At 39.8% G+C, this 18,960-nt stretch overlaps 2 protein-coding genes across 2 annotated transcripts; one reads left to right on the top strand and one right to left on the bottom strand.

Moving 5' to 3' along the window:
• Positions 1-888: 888 nt before the first annotated feature.
• Positions 889-12,431, bottom strand: Znf189 (zinc finger protein 189). Its single transcript, XM_021199639.2, has 3 exons — positions 11,863-12,431; positions 10,955-11,039; positions 889-3,408 (listed from the first exon to the last, which is right to left on the bottom strand). Exons 1-3 carry the CDS (start codon positions 11,893-11,895, stop codon positions 1,700-1,702), a joined length of 1,827 nt encoding a protein of 608 aa, XP_021055298.1. The 5' UTR covers positions 11,896-12,431; the 3' UTR covers positions 889-1,699.
• Positions 12,370-17,932, top strand: Mrpl50 (mitochondrial ribosomal protein L50). Its single transcript, XM_021200430.2, has 2 exons — positions 12,370-12,486; positions 16,606-17,932. The coding sequence occupies exons 1-2, from the start codon at positions 12,395-12,397 to the stop codon at positions 16,991-16,993; spliced, it is 480 nt and encodes a 159-aa protein (XP_021056089.1). The 5' UTR covers positions 12,370-12,394; the 3' UTR covers positions 16,994-17,932.
• The last annotated feature ends 1,028 nt before the right edge of the window (positions 17,933-18,960 follow it).

The following is an 18,960-nucleotide window of genomic DNA, read 5'->3' as shown; positions in this document are numbered from 1 at the left end:
AGGAATAGAAACCCTGACTAAGACACTCTCCCTCCCCCCTCTTTGTTTTAATTGAGATGCGTATTAAAAAGCCTCATCATTATTTGAGGCCTTGACCTAGGAACCACTGGTATAAAATAAACTGGGATGATCTATGGCAGGTGAAATTTAATACATAGGGTAGTTTTAAAAATTATTTTATGTGTTTGAGATTATGTGCCTGTAGTAGAAATGTGGAAATCCCGATAAATTGTACTTGTTCTCTCTCCTTCTACCAGGAACTCCAGTCTTGGTATCAGGGGGCTTTCGACTAAGGCACCTAACACCTGGACCTAGTGTTTAAAATGAACTGTTTTAAACATCTAAACAGTATAATGACAATATAGCAAAAGAATGTACAGACAGGTATCTTACATACATATACAGCCTCAACATTTATATAAACATGCACAATATTTGAGGTGAGAAGAAACTAGGAAATTAGTTTTAGAACTGGCAGTATATAGGAAAAGGGGCATTTGCTCAAATTAATAAGGTTTGAGTTGAGGTTCTAATGGAACCTCAATTTGGAACTCTATACTCAGATATGTAAAAACCCACACTTAATCTTATATTGAAGTATTCAAGAAAAATGTTAATGAGTCACAAGGAGAAGGGAGGAATTTCCTTCAAATCTTTGATTCTGATGTTCAGAACACAGTAGTCTATTAGGACTGATATTAACCTAAAGCAACAAATAATGCACAAAATAAAAACCCAAATAGGTTTTAATGATTAAAATAGATAAATTAATAGGTATATAAGTGTTAACTAAAGGAGGACCTAGAATTAAGAAATAAAAATTTAAATCTTGCATGCAAACCTACCATAAAACCTAAAGCAATACCAAAACATTTCAGCTTTCTAGCATACATTTTAGGTCATTTTTTTTATTATTATTTCCAATTCTTGGTAATCAAAATACGTACATCTTTCTTTACATGTTCCTGATTATGTGGGAATAATAAAGTAATGTTGGTATAGTATTACAAACAGATTTCACAGATGAGGCAGCACAAAATAAATCAGTAATTATCTTTTGGGGCTCATTTTGGGGCTCAGGAGGAGGCACTCCCAAAGATTCCTTGGTAATACCTTTATTAGTTGTTAACACTAACAAATGCCTTCACAACTTAATGATTCACGCCTTTATTAACCTGGGAAGTACTGGAGCCCCAAACTTTCACCTACTAATTTTCCACACAAATTTATAAACAGTTTGGCAACTTTGAAATTATCTGGACTTTCACAAATTACATTTGCTTAATCACTGAGGTTTGACATGTATAGTCAAACTTCACAGAACTGAAGGGCAACTACAGGAGATGGTAACATAAGATTTTTGAATTATTCCTAGCTTCCTAGGATCAGCTGCTCCCTGTTCTGGTACACTAATTTCACTATGCCCTTCAGAACGTTCCTCGTATGCTTTTCCCAGTCGACTATAATGAAAGGTTAGAGGCTTAGTTAAATCAACAAATCTCTGTGGCTATGAAAACAACTAGTAATCACAAGTCAGTTCCCCACAGGCACTGTCCACTGTTCATAGGATCTTTAGAAATGATTCTGCATGAAGCCAACAAGTATTCGCTTTAATCACTATATTTGACCCACATTGGGCCATATTAAAACTGCACTTTGGTAGCTAGTCTCAAATTTAAGCATTAAAATATCTCTAATTTTACTGCATCCACATAATATGCAACTTTTGATGCTGAATTAGAGAAACCTGACAAGTAAAGGCTTCACCACAAGCATCACATTCATAAATTTCCTGGGTTTTCACCTCCACATGGATCTTCTGATGGTTGACAAGGCTGCGCTGTTGACTAAAACTTTTGTCACATTTTCCACACCTATAAGGCTTCTCTCCTGTGTGTATTCTCTGGTGCTGAATGAGACCTGAGTTCCTACTGAAGGCTTTGCCACACTCCTCACACTTGTGGGGCTTACTACCAGTGTGAACGCCCTGATGGCGGATGAGATTACAAAGTTGACTAAAACTTTTGCCACACTGTCTGCACAGATAGGGTCTCTCCCCAGTGTGGATTCTCTGATGCTCGATAAGAAAGGAGCTCCGACTGAAGCTTTTCCCACAGACAGTACACAGGTAGGGCTTCTCACCAGTGTGGATCCTCTGATGCTGTACAAGATGAGCACTGACACTAAACGTTTTCCCACAGTCATCACATTTGTATGATTTCTCCTTAGGGTAGATATCCTGCTGTATAACCAGACTGCAGTTTGGATCAAAACTTTCCTTAGTTTCACTGAATGGAGAAGTCTTTTCCCTGATGTGTATTCTCTGGTGCTGAATGAGACCTGAGCTTCTACTGAAGGCTTTGCCACACTCCTCACACTTGTGGGGTTTGTCCCCCGTGTGAATTCTCTGATGACGAGTAAGGTTGCAAAGCTGACTGAAACTTTTCCCACACTCTTGGCACTGATAAGGACGTTCACCAGTATGGATCCTCTGATGTTCAATAAGGAACGAGCTCCGACTGAAACTCTTTCCACATTCAATACAAAGAAAAGGCTTCTCACCAGTGTGTATTTTTTGGTGTTGTATAAGGTATGTACTTAATCTAAACGCTTTCCCACATTCACCACACTTATGAGGTCTTTCTCCGGTATGAATCCTCTGGTGTTCAACCAGCAGTGAGTTTCGACTAAAACTTTTCTTGCATTTGGTACAGTGATAGGGTTTCTCACCAGTGTGTGTTCTCTGATGCTCAATAAGGTGGGATTTCCAACTGAAGGCTTTCCCACAGTCACTGCATTTATGGGGTTTCTCACCAGTGTGAATTCTTTGGTGTTTCACAAGACTCCTTCTCTGGCTGAAGCTCTGTTTACACTGATTACACTGGTAAGGCCTTTCTCCAGTGTGGATTCTCTGGTGTCTAATAAGGGTAGAGCTCACACTAAAGGTTTTCTCACAGTAATTACACTCATAGGGTCGTTCCCCAGTGTGAATTCTCTGATGTTCAATAACAAAGGAACTTCTACTGAAGCTTTTCCCACACTCATTGCATTGAAAAGGTTTCTCACCAGTGTGGACCCTTTGATGCTGAATGAAATGGGCCTTGCGGACAAAACGTTTTCCACATTCTTCACATTTATGACATTTCTCTTCTGAGTTTGGTCTCTTTTGAACATTAGTGTGTCCTCTAAATAGTTTCTGTTCCTCTGTCAGAGAGTCACGTGGTATTTCCCATAAAAAGATCCCTCTTTGTTTATCTAACCTACCAACAAGTTCAAAGGTTTCGCTACCCATAGGATCTTGATCAATTTCGCTTTTGATTCTTGTAACTATTACACCCTGTGGTTCGATGTCTTTCTCAAGTTCCTTTTTCACAGTTGGCTCTTCATCTTTATTTCTGCTTAAAACATCTGAAATATTTGTAAATAAAAAAAAGTAAGTATCGGCCAAGTGCTTTAATGAAAAGGAAAAATTATTAGAAAAACATGGTCATAAAGCTAACAACCTACTATTGCTAATGTGTATTTTCTTTTACTATTTCAGTTTTAAAACTAGATTTTATCAATTATTTTTTAAGAGGCAGGATATACTTCCTGGACTAGCCTGAGTTCTTGGGCTCACAGGGTTCAGTTTCAGCATCTTTAAGATAGCTGGGACTACAGGTGTGTGTCACTGGGCCTGGTTTAGTATCATTTAACATCATTTATCTGATTGGTTTGTTGTTTTTCTTTCTTACAGCATTGAAACTATCAAAGAAAAGATACCATGGGAAGAAAATATCAAGTTAATAGACCAACAGCTGAGCAGAAAGGACAAAAAGGAGGAGCCTCGGAGGGATGGGAAACAAAGAACAGAGGATCCCACAGTTAATGTATTAACCAGCATTTACTGACTGACCACCTAATGCATTTAATATACTAAGTTATCAGCCAGGATTCAAAGATGAGACATAAAGCTCTACCAAATAAAATGGTGTGAAGTAAAACTGGAGAGAAAATATCAAGAAAAATGATAACATATTAAGTAGATAGCAATACCTACAATAAAGGATTGTGCTATTCTTGTGGATAGATAGCACAATCCTTTATTGTAGGTACTGCTATCTACTTAATATGTTCATGGTTAATTGGAAAAAAATGTCATTTGTGGTAGCTTATGATATCATCTGAAACAAACCATACCATATTTTTTTCAACCATCTAACAAAAACCTTGCATAAGTAAGCGGAAAAGAATATAATGCTATATGATAAAAGAGTACCAGGCTGACTTTCTATCTCTAGTTGTTTGATAACTCTACTTCTTATTTGACCCTAAACAAGTTCCTTTTCCATAATTGTCTTTCCCACAATTTTGTTGTCTTCTAATTTTTTAATGACTTCAGACATTACTAAGCTAGTGTATACCACCTTCCCCCAATTAAAATACATATTAAAAAAACCCCTAGAAAACAAACCCCCCACCTCCCTAAGCAACTACTAGAGCCTTGATTTGTTTCCTAGGCTAGTCTCTACTCTCAGGTGCACTTCACTGATTTGCTTCCTTTAACACAACAAAAAAGGAACGTAAAGTCCCTCAGCTTGCTACCGCTACCCATAAAACCTACCTGTTACAGGGAGGGGATGTATATGTCATTCATGTCCAAAAGTGTTTCCCTGCCCATCCTGACCCCACGCTCCTCTGAGCAGGTGTTCAGTTCTTTCCTCTTCTTTCAATCTGCACTTTCCATTGGCATCTTCCTACCATGGCACGACCAACTCCATTTTGAGCCTGAAATCTTTTTTTCTTCACAGAAGCTACCCCAAACAAAATCTTATACTGGAGCTTTCTGTTGGTTTTCTTATTCCTCACCTTCTTCCTATTTGATTTATGCTGTAAGCTACAACAAAGCATATTTTGTTTCTAGAACAGAGAGAGAACTTCTCACCAAATTACTAAAGACTTTCCAACAACATAGTGAATGTTGTAGTCTTTACTTTATTTGGCAGCATCCAACATTGTTGATCATTCCATTTCTTAACCCTGCTTCTCTTTTTTTATGCTCTCTCTCTCTCTCTCTCTCTCTCTCTCTCTCTCTCTCTCTCTAAATTTGACTCCCTCCTTCTTTGGCTTTTTCTACAGAATTTAACTCATTATTTCATCTACCTTTGACAACTGCTTTATGTTAGCTGTTATTCAGGCTTATATTCCTATACAAAATACCTTCCAGTTTAATGTATCATCATCATCATCATCATCATCATCATCATCATCATCTCTTAATATCTCTCCATTTCTAATCTACATCACTATTTATTATTTCCAAATCCTATATTTCTCCCTTTTTTCTTACTGTTAATCTGAAGAAACTATGGATTTCTTTCTAATGTCTATTTCTTATCTTAATTTTCATAATCAGATACCCATTTATCTTAAGGTTGCCATCACACTACATTAGCCTTATGGATCCAGATGTTTAGAAATAAAATTCTATTCATGTCATTACCTGAGGATTCACCAACCACGTCACTTTAAGATGAAATGATAGTTCCTTTTGATAATGATATTATCAAACTCATCATGATATAGCCTCTAGGCATCAATCAATCTTTCTATTTGATAGCTAAGATGTATTACATGGAGTAATCGCTTGTACAACCTTTTACATCATACCTTTGTAGATCTCATTTAATAGTCATTCTTTAACATTGTTTACCAAAGATACCCTTGGGTCTTTGGGAATTCACCCAAAGGAGTTACCCTAAAAAGTCCTTGCAAAATTCACCAATAGATTTAGGTATTTTTCTTTCTTTTTTTTTTTAAATGCTATTTTTTTGTTAATAACCATAGTAAGCAACAAGTTTCCTTGGAAACTATTGCTATCCTGTACTTTTTTTTGGCTGTTTATTCAAGAAAATAAGATAAACTTCTGGTATGTGTGCATTACCACAAAAAGCAGCTAGTAAATACTATAGAAAAATGAACTATGCTCTTTAGAGTATTAGCAGAAAATACAAAACCCAGGAACAAACATAACTAAACAACGTACAAGTTTAGAACCAGGTATGGTAGTATATGCCTATAATCGCAACACTCAAGGAAATAAAGGCAGAAAAACTATTATAGCTTGAGGCCAATCAGTGCTAATGAGAGCAGACTATCCTGGGCTACATAGCAATACTCTATGACTCAAAATATAAAACGAAACAAAAAGACCAAATTAGTTGTAGTGATATAAGTCTATAGACCCAGATACTTCAGAGGCTGAAATAGCAAGATGATTTAATTCCTGGAGTTTGAGACCATCCAGGGCCACAAAGTGAAACTCCCTAACCTCTAACACATACAAAAAAAAAGACAAACAAACAAACAAAAAAACCTAAAGTATAAGATCTAAAAATACCTATCCAAAAATTTTTTTCTGAAAGAAAAAGGACAGTTAAACAGAGCCAATGAAATGGTTAATGATATTCAGTTCTTTACAAACTAATCCATAATTATTAATATTCTGATCAAAATAATACAGACTACTTATAATAAATAAATGCCGAGTCCTGCTTGGCCATGTAAGGGATGGAATAACATGGTTCCTGCCACTGGAACCGAGCCAGCAGGGCATGGGCCTCCACAAGTGTTGATAGTCGCTGTGAGTATAAGGCTTCCGTGCTCCACCTTCAAGGAAAGTCCTCTCTGCCAAGGTTAATGACACCATACTAATCAGAGACAGCAAGTCTAGGAGCAAAGGTGTGGATTACACCGCAGCAAAATGGCAAACTCTGAGACCCTTAGGAAGCGTCTCAGAACTGTGGGAAGGAATTCTAAACCTAAGTTTGAAAATATGTAATTTCTCCTTAAGCAAAATATGAGGATGCAGTACGGATTGTTTGGGGTGCTTCACAGATCTCTAGGGGAGCAGAGACAAATAACTGTGCTTACAACATCTAGCTTACAGTCTTTTGTTAGAGCAGCTCAATTAGACTAAAAAACAAAAACAAAACCCATACACACAATTCATTACTTCTTGTAACTGACTCAACTTCTTCCAGGACTAGTCAAATCAACTATAATCATGCTTATATATTGTATATGATATATGGTCCTATAAAAAATCCCCTAGTGGCTTATACTAGCATAATTAATATCTTTCACTATATAGGACTAATAATCTGATGACTAATAATAATATTGATGGTAACATGAATCTAAATCAACTTTAGAACTGTAGTTTATACTTTTTCCATAAAGGATGAGACATTATTTTCACCCTAGCTATATAATCCTTGCCATTATAGCTCAAAAGTATTATAGACAGTGTATCAAGGAGTGGGTTTGCCTGTTTGAATAAAAAAAAAATTGATTTATGAAAACAGACTGCGGGACAGATTTTTCCTGTGGCCTCAGTTGATAATTTTGCTATCTAATAGATGATATGATGGACAATTCTTTTGGTTAACAAAATGGGAGAATAGAGAACTGGAATTTGTAGGGTCTAGCACAGTGTTCAGTGACTGCTCATAGAACAAGTACTTTCTTTAACTGATGAGAGAACAGGGTCAAAGGAAAGAAAAAGGTTGAGCTCAAGGTTTTGTAGGCTCAATGACTATCAGTTCTTAGAAGATCCAGTATGAGTCATTGAAGTAAAAACCAAAGGACTGACTACCTTTATCATCAAAATTGCTATTAAAAATTTAAAGATAAAAAAATCATCATGAAAAGGTATGAAAAGCCAATATTATAAAGTGATGTGTTTTGAAAACTATCAGATGAAATGGATACTAGTACAATGGAGCAGTGGAGCACAGTGATCTGGGGTTAAGGGAGCACTCATCAAGGGTAGGGAGCACTTCTCAAGGGAACAGAAGTAGCGTCTATTGAAGAGACTGTGGAAGGAGTAACAATGAACAGTGAAAAGCTGTATTTGATATTAAATAAAGAAAAGAGCTGAATTTGTTCAGCTTCCAGTGTGATAGAAAATTAAGATCTTTATCCCTTAAAGAACCAGAAACCATCAAAAGTTTTAAACATATACGAGTACAAAATCATCTTGGTGGTGAGAACTTAGCGTAGTTAGTGCTAAGCAGTTTAGTGTTGAGGCAATAATCCAACCACGAGCAACAGATTTTAAATTAACTTGTGTACTTCCGCAGAAACATGACTATTCAAGCAGCATGTAATTCAGGACTAGTTTTATGATAAGTGCTGGAAACATGCAACGAGAAAGACACTTACTGTCTTCAGCGCTGACCAGTGAGTGTGTCACAAGAATGAACATAAAGAATGATTTGCAGAATGACAGAAATGGCAGTTAAGACAAAGTAGTAAAGAGGGGGAACTTCACTGTGCAGAGAAGACTCCTGAGATCTCAGTGGGCTACCTGAGACTTGTCAGACATAATGTGCATTGTTTCCAAAAGAAGAAAACTGCAAATGTGGAACTCAATAGAGATGATAAGGAAAAATACCAATCAAAAGAAGGGGGAGAGGTGGTGGTGTAAAAAATGAAACATCAAGTAAGACTTTCATTATTTTTACTATCTGCTGATCAGCATTTGAAGTATTTTACCTATATATTAGCCCAGTTAGAGAAACAACAACCTAAGAAAAACATGTTGTTACGATTTCCATTTACTGAAGAAAAATAAAAAGATTTCCCTGAGCCAGGCATGGTGGTGCACGCCTTTAATCCCAGCATCCGGGAGGCAGAGGCAGGNGGATTTCTGAGTTCNAGGCCAGCCTGGTCTACAAAGTGAGTTCCAGGACAGCCAGGGCTATACAGAGAAACCCTGTCTTGAAAAACAAAAAAAGAAAAAAAAAAAAACAAAAAAGAAAGAAAGAAAAAAAGAAAGATTTCCCCACAGTCATGAAACTGGCAGTAGAAGAAGTTGGATTCACATGTAGGAGATAGGTGGGTGCCACATTACCTCTCTTAGGAGAGACTTGCCATCTAGCGGTGGCAGCTAATGATCTGAGTATAGGGAAGGTCCTCTGAGCAAAGGGTATAGAAAGCAAGATTGTGAATTTGAAGCCAGCCTGGGCTTTGAAGCAAATCCTATCTCAAAACAAAGACGTAAACATTCATAAAGAGGTAGAATAAGGTCCAAATGAGAAGGCAGAATTGTATAAAATACACAGGAATTAATAAAACTTTGATGGGCAAAAGAACTGTAGTAAGCCACAGAAAACAGCAAGAGGGAGCCATTGGTCCAGCTCAGTTTCTCCCCGTAGGGAAGACCATGGTATAAACCTATATTAGAACAAGGGTTACTAAGGTAAAGAGTTGGGGCTGTACTTCACTGGTAGAAAAGATGCTTAGCATCAACAAGGCCCCAGGCTACATTTTCCCATTTTTATAAGTAGCAAGGGAGAAAGAACAGAGACTACAGCTCAGTTTCTGGGGACACGACAGAAGCTGCTTTAAGGGTGTAGACGAGAGGCACCAGAGCTAAGAGTTCATGTTAGTGACCTGGATTTGGTCTGTGAAATAGAAGATGAAGCCCACAGAGTGATGGGAAAATTCTAAATTCTGAAACTGTGACTAAAATTAAGAGGAAAAGATGTGACATAACCCAGTATTGCAGATACAAACCCAATGTGTAAATTAGGAAACACATACACACACCCCGGTGGGAATGGTGGGGCATGCCTTTAATCCCAGCACTCGGGAAGCAGAGGTGGAGGAAGTCAGCCGGGCCTTTTCTAGAGAGTGACTTCCATGCCAACCGGGGCTACACAGGGAGAACCCGTCTTGAAAAAGTCAAACCAAACCAAACTAAACCAAACCAAACCAAACCAAAACAAAAACACCTTCCTTACTAGCTACTTATAGGACACTGATCTTTTTAATTTGAGAATTGTTCCTGTGATGCTTGGGAATTAGGTAGAAGGGGACAGGAGGGACAGATATTATAAAAGATACATGATTTGAAATTTGCAGAGTAAGTATAGCAATAGTATCAAAGTGGCCAGACAACATGCTGGTAACTAGGACTTCACAAGTCGGGAACGAACTGCAGCCAGACAGCATGCTGGTAATTAGAACTTCACAAGTCGGGAACGAACTGAAACCATGGGGGAGACATGAACACATCAAGGGACAGAAAACGCATTATGAATGAATTGGTTCAGGTGGAAAGGGGAAGGAGAGGCAGAAATGTAAGCTATAGTTCGGCTCTAACAGGGCAAGAAGCAAGCCTGGCTGGCTCTTTGTTTAGTTGTCAACAGTGGTCAGAGACCAGGATACTGTGTTTTCAGACTTGCTTGTTATAACAAAACTAAGGCCAGGGTCAATGGTATGGAAAGCAGGGTTCCTGAAGTTTACAGGATCGAGACCCACTGCAGCTCACTCAATGACTGGGTTAAGCAGGGTGGGGGTGGTGCGGTGGTGGGAGGTGGTGGTGGTGGGGTGGTGGTGACAGATGATGATAAACAGGAGCGTGTGTGGAACAGGGCTGCTGACCCCACACAAGGACATGCTCCTGGAAGGTGGAAAAATAAATGCTTTGGGAAGAGCACCGGAGAGCTGGGAGAACACTTAACTTCTGCCTCCCAGTCCTGAGACAAAGCAAGAGGAAGGAGGACCTGGGAGAATGCGCAACCCCCCACTTGAAGGTCTGCCAGAGAAGTGGTGTGCTCGGCTCCGTGCCAGCTTTCAGTGTAGGCCGGAGCTGTAAGGAACACTGTGTGATGAGCAGCCCAGGCTCCAGAAGGCAGAGCAAAAGAGGGTGGGAGGGAAGCTGTGGGAAGATGAACGGGGAAGGAAAGTACAGAGCCAACAGAGCCGTCTGGGGATGAGATCCTGAAGCTGCCAAAGCCGGCCTTTGCTGACAGGGAAGCGAGGGAGACCAGAGGTGTAGAAAGATCTGAATCAGAAGGTTGGGACAAAATAGCATGGGTGTTAGTTACACTGCTTGAAGCACTCTGGGTCTAAGTGGTATAGTACCTTATTAGATATTTTAGTTAGAGAAACAGCACACTCTTACCCAGCGAGACCAGCTTTCCGTAGCTGTCCATCATGACATCTTTATACAGGCTTCTTGGAGCTGGATCCAGATAACCCCACTCCTCCTGAGTAAGAAACAAAGCCATACCCTCAAATGTCAGCCACTGCTGGAGTTGTTTTATCTCTGTAGTCAGTTCCAGTGGTCTCAGGGACAATTCTCCCACTGAAAGTGGGAAAAGTTATTATCACTCACCATGCTCGCATTCAGTAGGAGGAACACGGTAAATAAGAGTTCCAAAAGGTGCTCAATTCATGGCACCTCAGACTGGAAAGGAACTGATCTGGATCCGTACCTTCCAAACTGAAGGTCTTTTCTGCTTTAGTCACATCACACTAATACCACGACTGTTTTAATTTTAGTTAACAGCCTTAAGACCACCCCAACGTTCTCTGGCCTCACTGTTCGCCCCAAAGACCTATCCACACCAGCTTGTGACCCAATTCGACTCAGTTCCATTAGGTTTTCTAAACACTCACCTTGAGTTCAGACATTGCTAGCTGCAGAAGACAGACAAGATTTAAAAAAAAAAAAAAAAAGAAAAGAAAAGAAAAGAAAAGAGAAAAAAGTGCCTCACCTGAGAAACTCATAAATGAGAACTAACTTGGAGCAGTCTTAATTTTCCCCAGCCGATTTATCAAGTTGCTCTTGAAAAAAAGAAAGAAAGAAAAGAAAAAAGAAAAAGGGGCTTTGGGAAGTTGGTAAGTGAACTAAAAGCACCTCATAGCAAGGGGTATGTCCCGCAGCAAGGGGCACACAGGCGTGACTGGGGTCCTTTCTTAAGAGTTGAAGAGATGGCCAGGATCTGGGGACAGGGGAAGAGGTGATGGCGCGGCCTTGCTGTCTTAGGGGTGGCGAAATAACGGAGATCTCTTGAAAGGGCAACTCACCTTTGGCTCCATCAATGGGCTTGGGGATGCCATCGCCTCGATCAGGAACAGCAGCCACACAACATTGGGGCTCTGATGAGGCCTAGATGGCTGCTGGAAATAAGGCTCGGCGAGAAGGGGCTCACCGGATGGGTCTGGTGAGGTCCTGCCTCTGTCTCCGAGCGGTCAAGTTCCCAGGGGCATATCAGACATTCTGTTTGGCTGTCCTCCAACCCCAAGCCCCGTCCTCTGTCCCGCTGCCTAGCCTTAGGGCCTCCCGGTAATATCTCCTCCTTGTTGCCAATTCCTCCGCCTCAAAGTCAAGCTGCACTAGTACCGACCACCCCCGGACCAGAAGGCGTTACCCCGAGCCTTCGCGGAACCTCTCTAACTACAACTCCCAACATGCCCAGGGAGCGAGCCACCGCCTTCTTCCGTAAATAGCAAGAGAACTACATTTCCCGGTCTAGGCAACGTCAGGGACCGCTGAAGTAAGCTCTCATCTGATTGGCTGAGTCGGGCACGTCCGGCGCTCTTGGGTTGCTTGTCGAGAATGGCGGCGCTGGTTGTGTGCGGGTTTGCCAGAAGAGGCTGGCTGTGGAAGCTCCCCTTGGCTACACGTAGAGAATTTTGGTCTCGATCCAGGTAAATTTGAGTGTTTCTCAATGGGCTAAATTCCACGTAAGTAATCAGAGGCGGAGGGGACGAGTTCAGAGTGTTAAGATGGGACTCTGGTCCTGAGCCTTCAGGAGTTAGCATGGAGGGATCCGAGCCAAAAAGCTTGTTTCCGCGATTGGCAGGACAGCTCCTAACAACACGGTGTCCTTTCCCAGATTTCACTGATGCATACAACAAATCGTTTCTAGATGCTTTCCGTGTCTCTAAGTGTGCACACAGCAGTACTCTCTTTCCCACGCTTTAGTATTGTGACACGAGAGGGAACTGAGGCCCAGTGAAGAGAAGCATGCACATGGTGGACCCAGAATCCCGATGTCGTAACTGCTTACCTACAGTTTTCTTCACTGCATCCTGTGAGGTCTAGGAATATGACCTAGAGAATATTTAGGGCATGAAAACTTAGCCGCTGGGATCTCAGAGAACAACGAATGTCGTAAGTTAGAAGTTTGAATCATCACCTCATGTATTAACTCTAACCTCTCGCTGGTTAGTGTCAGATGTCCCAAGTTCGCTTCTTTTATTCACTCAACAAATATTTTAGTGTCTACTATATGTTAAATATTAACGATACAGTGGTTAATTAGACCAAATCTTTGTCCTCACAGGAGGGGGACAGTTGGTGATAAACTGTTCATTTTTCAGTTACCCGTTCTTTAAGGTGTAAATGGATGTAGTGATGTATATACACATAGAGAAGAGATTTCAGCAGTCAGGCTAATTCCATCTTTTGACATCATCCTTTTTTTTCGTTTCGTTTGTTTGGTTTATTGTCAATCATAGCTTAGATGATTGAAGAATTTTAAATCTTGAAGCATAATTTCTTTCATGTTGTCCTTGCTCAAGATTGCTGCGGCTATTAGTAATAGAAGATTGCTCTTTATGTCTTTGGAAAATGCCATTCGATTTTTTTTTTTTTTGAGTTAAATATGTAGATTATTTAAGTGGTGCTGACGTGGAACAGACATTGAACATGGACTATCTCTTCATTTATGTGTTTTCTGTTTCTTTCATGGATGTTTTAGAATTTTCAGAGTATAGATCTTTAACCTGCTTGGTTATTTTTTTTTTCCTAAATATTTTTTTCCTGCTATTATAAACAAACCAGATTTCTTGATCATTTTTGGGAGGTGGGGAGATGATTTATTATTTCTCTAGAGAAACCACTGATTTTATTGAGGATTTATTTTATTTCTGTCCATATGTGTATGTATATGTGTGCTGATACTCTGAGGACAGAAGAGGGCGTCAGATCCCCTGGGGCTGGTGTGAGGAAAGCTTGTGAGCTGGCAGCCTCAGGTGGGTGAGTGCTGAGACCTGCACTCTGGAAGAGCTGGAAGAGCAGCAAGTTCCCTTCTGAGCTCAAAGTTCTTCAGCCTTGAACTTCTGACTTTTCAAAAAAAATGTTAATTTTGTGTCCTGCAACTTTACTGGGTTAGTTTATTAGTTCTAGAAATTCCCCCCCCCCCTGTGTGTGTGTGTGTGTGTGTGTGTGTGTGTGTGTGTGTGTGTGTGTCACAGGTTTTCCTCTCAGAGGCTCATGTCATCTGCTGAGACACATTCTTTCTAATTTGGTTGCCTTTTGCTTCTTCTTTCTCAAAGCTCTTCAGTATACCTTCTAGTCTGACGGATTGATTTGCAGAGGTTGAGGCAGGAATGACAAGTTCAAGGCCAGTGTACTTTACAGAGCAGGGATTACTCTTTGCTTCCTCCCACTTTGTACCTGATCTTGGAAAGAAAACTGCTTTCTCCGTTTGTTATGATTTTAGCGGTGGGCTTTTCTAAGTTAAATTTATCTGGTTGTGGTAGATTCTCTGCCTATTTTGTTTAGAGCTTTGATTGTGGATGAGTGTTAAGCTTTATACTAAACACGTTCCTATTTCTATTGAGGTGATTATGTGATTTTTACTTTCATTCTGTTAATATGGCTTATCCCTATTGATTTGGTTTGATATAGGTGTAGCTCTTCCTACTTTGTTTTGTTTTCTACTCCCATAGAATGCCTTTTTCTATCAGTTTTGGTCAATATAGCCCTTGATTCTGAAAAAAAGTTTCTTGTAGACAGCATATACTTAGAGTTTGGTTTTTATTTGGTTATGAGCCTCACCTTTAACAAGTGAGCCATCTCTCTAGCCCTCGTTTTTTAATTTTTAACTATTCTTTTGGAGTGTTGAGTCTTTTACCTGAATTTCATTTTATTCTGAAAGCAATGAAACGTAAGGGAAGGGACTGGAGGACTATGGGAAGAGAGTGAGCCAAAACTCAATAAACAACTCTTTGGAGAATGTTTGTTGAAATAGCAGTTAGTTTTCTTCAAAAATGGAAGCTCTTTGGGTCTACTGTTTACCTTAGAATACTTTAGTAGGGTCCTATTTCCCTTTCCATTGACATAGCAAAATGACTGAAAGTGGGTGATTTATAAATACCATGTCACTGTTATCTGTGCTACAGCTGTAGAGGGCCTTTTGCTGCCTTATAACACATCAGAGGGTAGCATGTGGGGAGGCAGAGCAAGTCTGACTCTGTCATACCATTAATGCTTTTATGGAGTTCCCAATCTCCTTAGCTCATGTTCTCCAATTATCTCTAAAAAGACCTAATTACAAATACAGAGTGTCCAGGAAAAAAATTTTGAGGAATTTATTTAGGCCACCACAAGTACTGAGATGTTAATCAAAATTGATGAAGAACGAAAGATTAGTTGGTGGAACAAAGTCTTAAGTAAACAAGAAAAGTTATATTCCAAAGCATGTTTTTGGCTTCATTTCTGGTGCCCTCTTTTCAGTAGGGATGGTGAGTTTCAGTCACATGCCAAGTCCACAAGAAACAGATTACTTAGGTAGTTCACAAACCAAGCCATTTAAATGGTGTGTCAGCCAGATTCTCTTCTACGAGGTTGTTAAGTTTGTTTTTAAAGAACCTCAGATTTACAAAATAGACCATTATACTACCGATCTTACAATCTGCTGTGTTGGCAGTGTCCTTGGTTGTTGTGACCCAGGACAGGAGTGCTACAAGGAGTGTCATCAAGTAAGCTGAAGCCAGCATGCTAGTAAATATATTTGCAGTGAACAGATTGACCTCTCACATACAGCAGGAAATTGTCCAATCAAGCTCTAATCTTGTAAGTGAGGTAGAATATATAAAAATTAAAACTTATATTGGATGGGATACAAGGGGCACTGTAGACTGCTGCAAAGATCAAAGGAACTTAATATTGATTAGAGAAGTCAGGTTTAAGTTCTTAAGAGACGTGTTTTGTTGTAGGACTTACAGAGTAAGTATTATTTCCATAATTAAAGATGATCAAAGAGTTTCATGTAAGGGAGGATGTATAACATGAGCTAACAAGTGTCAGGAAAGTGGCAATGTGTTTGGAAAACAATATAGTTTAGTTTGAGCAGGCCTATAATGTATATAGGAAATTGGTAGGAGGTAAATTTAGGTAGGTGTACTGGGGTTAGATCTTGGAGGGTGTGCTGGCTAGTTTTGTGTCAAATTGAATCATTTGAAAGAGGGAGCTCAATTGAGAAAATGTCCCTTCCAGATTGGCCTGTGGATAAGACTGGTGCATTTTCTTGGTTGAAAATTGTGGGAGGCTCTACTTCACTATGTGTGGTACAACCCCCTGGCAGATGGTTCTGGATGCCATGGGGAGCAATGCAGTGAGCAGTACTCTTCCATGTATCAGCTCCTGCCTTGACACCCTTCAGTGATGAAGTGTGATATGGAACTGTAAGATGAAATTAAACCCTTCCCTCTCCAAGTTGCTCTTGGTTGAGATGTTTTATCATAACAATGGAAACCAAACTAAGACAAAGGGCAGGACTTTACTTATTTTTAGAACTTGTTCTTTACTTATTTTTAGAACTTGTACTCATATGTAAATGTGTACTGAGTTTTTGCTTTCTTTGTAGCAGTTGGTTCAGGTGCACGTGTCTGAGGAGTAGATTTCCATCTTACTCTTTTCCACCTCTCCATCCCGCTCGGAAAGCCCTAAGTGTGCAAAAAACTTGATTGTGATTACAAAGCAAGATTCCATCAGATTCTTCTGCCAAAGATTCACATGTTTGCTTTTGATCATTTCAGGAAGGAGAAGGAGCCAGTGGTGGCTGAGACAGTGGAAGAAGTGAAAAAAGAACCTGTTTTGGTGTGTCCGCCCTTACGAAGTCGAGCGTACACACCACCCAGTGATCTCCAGAGTCGCTTGGAATCTCATATTAAAGAAGTTCTTGGTTCATCTCTTCCTAATAATTGGCAAGATATCTCCCTGGATGATGGACATATGAAGTTCAGACTCTTAGCATACTTAGCTGATGACTTAGGCCATGCGGTACCTAACTCCAGGCTTCACCAAATGTGCAGGGTCAGAGATGTTCTTGATTTCTATAATGTTCCTGTTCAAGACAAATCTAAATTTGATGAACTCGTTGCTAGTAATTTACCTCCCAATTTGAAAATCAGTTGGAGTTACTGAGCAGTCTGTTCAGAGAACACATTGGGGTCATTCTTATTCTCACTAGCGTGACTGATTTTGTGAGATGATACCTATCAGAACTTTTCTCAAAACTTCTTTTTTGTACACTTTTTTTCTCTTTGTAGAAGAGAACATCCCCCTCCCCCAAGAAGAATCAACAAAGAGAACATTTTCACATTTGCTAAAGCTATTTTTCCCCAATAAAATCAAGTCTTGATAATTTATGAAACCGTTCTTATTCCAAGGTATATAGTCAGGATTGTTGAGAGGAACAGAAATATGAAATATGAAAACATATTTAAAGGGGGTTAATTATGTTAGCTCACATTAGGATCTGGGTAGTTCATCAATGGCTGTTTCACACCAGAGAGTCCGAGTTGCACCCTTCACAAGGCTGACTGTCTCAACAGTACCAAGCTGTTGCCGAGGGCCTGGGGGGTTCTTTGAAGAGCCTACTGATCGTCAGTTCATGTGGCCACCTGAAGAAGCTGGTTCTAATATGGACGAAGAGATGCAGCAGTGGCAGGAACAAGATGGATGTACTTGTCAGTAGAGTGAAGGCAGGCAGGCAGAAAATCAGACCTTCCCTCTGCATGGGTTCTGCCCACATTTACTGTGCACTTCCCTCTTGAGAGATAATCTGATTAAGAAAATCTCTTAGTGGAGTGGCCAGCTGCTTGTCTTTTAGTTGACTCCAGATCAGTCAGTGACAACCAAGATGAACCATCACGCGAAAATACTAAGTGACTCAGGTTTCAGATAAGAGGCCATTGCAGGTTCAGATGTTTTCTTTGCCTGTCATACGGCTAAAGTAGTAGTTTCAATAAAAAGTTCTAATCTTATTAAGGCTCAAAGATATGGGGCTATTATGCATACATACATACATACATACATACATACATACATACATGTATACAAATAAAATGTATAGTGAGAATTTTGGTGTCTTAAAAACACAGAAATACTGTAGGTGTGGAATCTGGGGCTGCTTCAGATTGTCCACAGCAGCTGACTGATTTGCCTTGTGCTCTTGCAGGGGCATGATTCTTCCAGCTGTAGAGAAGTTTCTGTGATTGTGTGAGGTTTTGAATTCTGGGGACTCTTCAGAGGATAAATGTTAGGGCTCTAAGAGGCGTTGAGTTGTTGATTGTTTGCTGTTGGTTGCAATTACGCAGTTGTGAACAAAGAAGAAACAAGAAATTAGATGTCCTGATGCTTGCCGCAAGGAACTTGATACCCCTAATGGGCAGAAAGTCCAATGGTAACATCATCCCCTTTCCCCTCTATCCTTTTTTCTGTGCTATCTAATTTTAGAGGGTTGAAGGGGTAGAAGAAGAGGAGTGGAGAAGGGTGGAAGAAAACCCACAAAGTAGCCAAAAGACCAGCTACCAAACAAAATGTATTAGATGTGTGAAGGAAACGTGAACATCTGGTACACATTATAGAAAGTTCCACTGTTTTACTGCATAAGTAAAAGTGGAAGAAAGGACGATGTGTTCTGGGTTCATCTCTTGGGATTAACGGAGATTTGTTAAAGGGTAATGACTTTCTGAATGAAATTCACTTTTATGTATCCATATTTCTTTGAATATTAGAAATAAAAACATAAACTATCTAGCAGTTATTAAGTTTTAAAGTGTTACTGCCAGATTCTACATAGATCTGAATCATAAAATGGGTGATTATATAAAAATCGTGGTAGGAAGGTTTTAAACATGGGCAATTGTGTTTATTCTCTTTCCTTGGATGACTTTCTTGAATCAGTTACATATATAAATTAATATGTAATTTATGTTAATATATAAATGAATTTAGCAAATTCATTAGGGAAAAAAAATGGTTGAGGCAGAGGATGGCTTAGTGGGTAAGAGTGCTTGACCTGTGAACCTTAGGTCCTAGCTTAACCCCCAGTACCCATGTAAAAAGCTGAGTATGGCCGCCTGTGCCTGTACCTCCAGCGTTGGGAG

Source organism: Mus pahari, chromosome 6, assembly GCF_900095145.1.
Source record: "Mus pahari chromosome 6, PAHARI_EIJ_v1.1, whole genome shotgun sequence".
NCBI lineage: Eukaryota > Metazoa > Chordata > Mammalia > Rodentia > Muridae > Mus > Mus pahari.
This window is presented reverse-complemented; position numbering and strand designations above follow the sequence as displayed.

Bases quoted from the DNA above. Each gene is read 5' to 3' on its own strand.
- Znf189 (XM_021199639.2), bottom strand. From the start codon at position 11,895: ATGGCATCCCCAAGCCCATTGATGGAGCCAAAG. The intron at 11,040-11,862 runs GTGAGTTGCCCT...TTTCTTACTCAG, and splicing joins GCCCATTGATGGAGCCAAAG to GAGGAGTGGGGTTATCTGGA. The intron at 3,409-10,954 runs GTAAGAGTGTGC...CAAATATTTCAG, and splicing joins CGGAAAGCTGGTCTCGCTGG to ATGTTTTAAGCAGAAATAAA.
- Mrpl50 (XM_021200430.2), top strand. From the start codon at position 12,395: ATGGCGGCGCTGGTTGTGTGCGGGTTTGCCAGAAGAGGCTGGCTGTGG. The intron at 12,487-16,605 runs GTAAATTTGAGT...TGATCATTTCAG, and splicing joins GAATTTTGGTCTCGATCCAG to GAAGGAGAAGGAGCCAGTGG.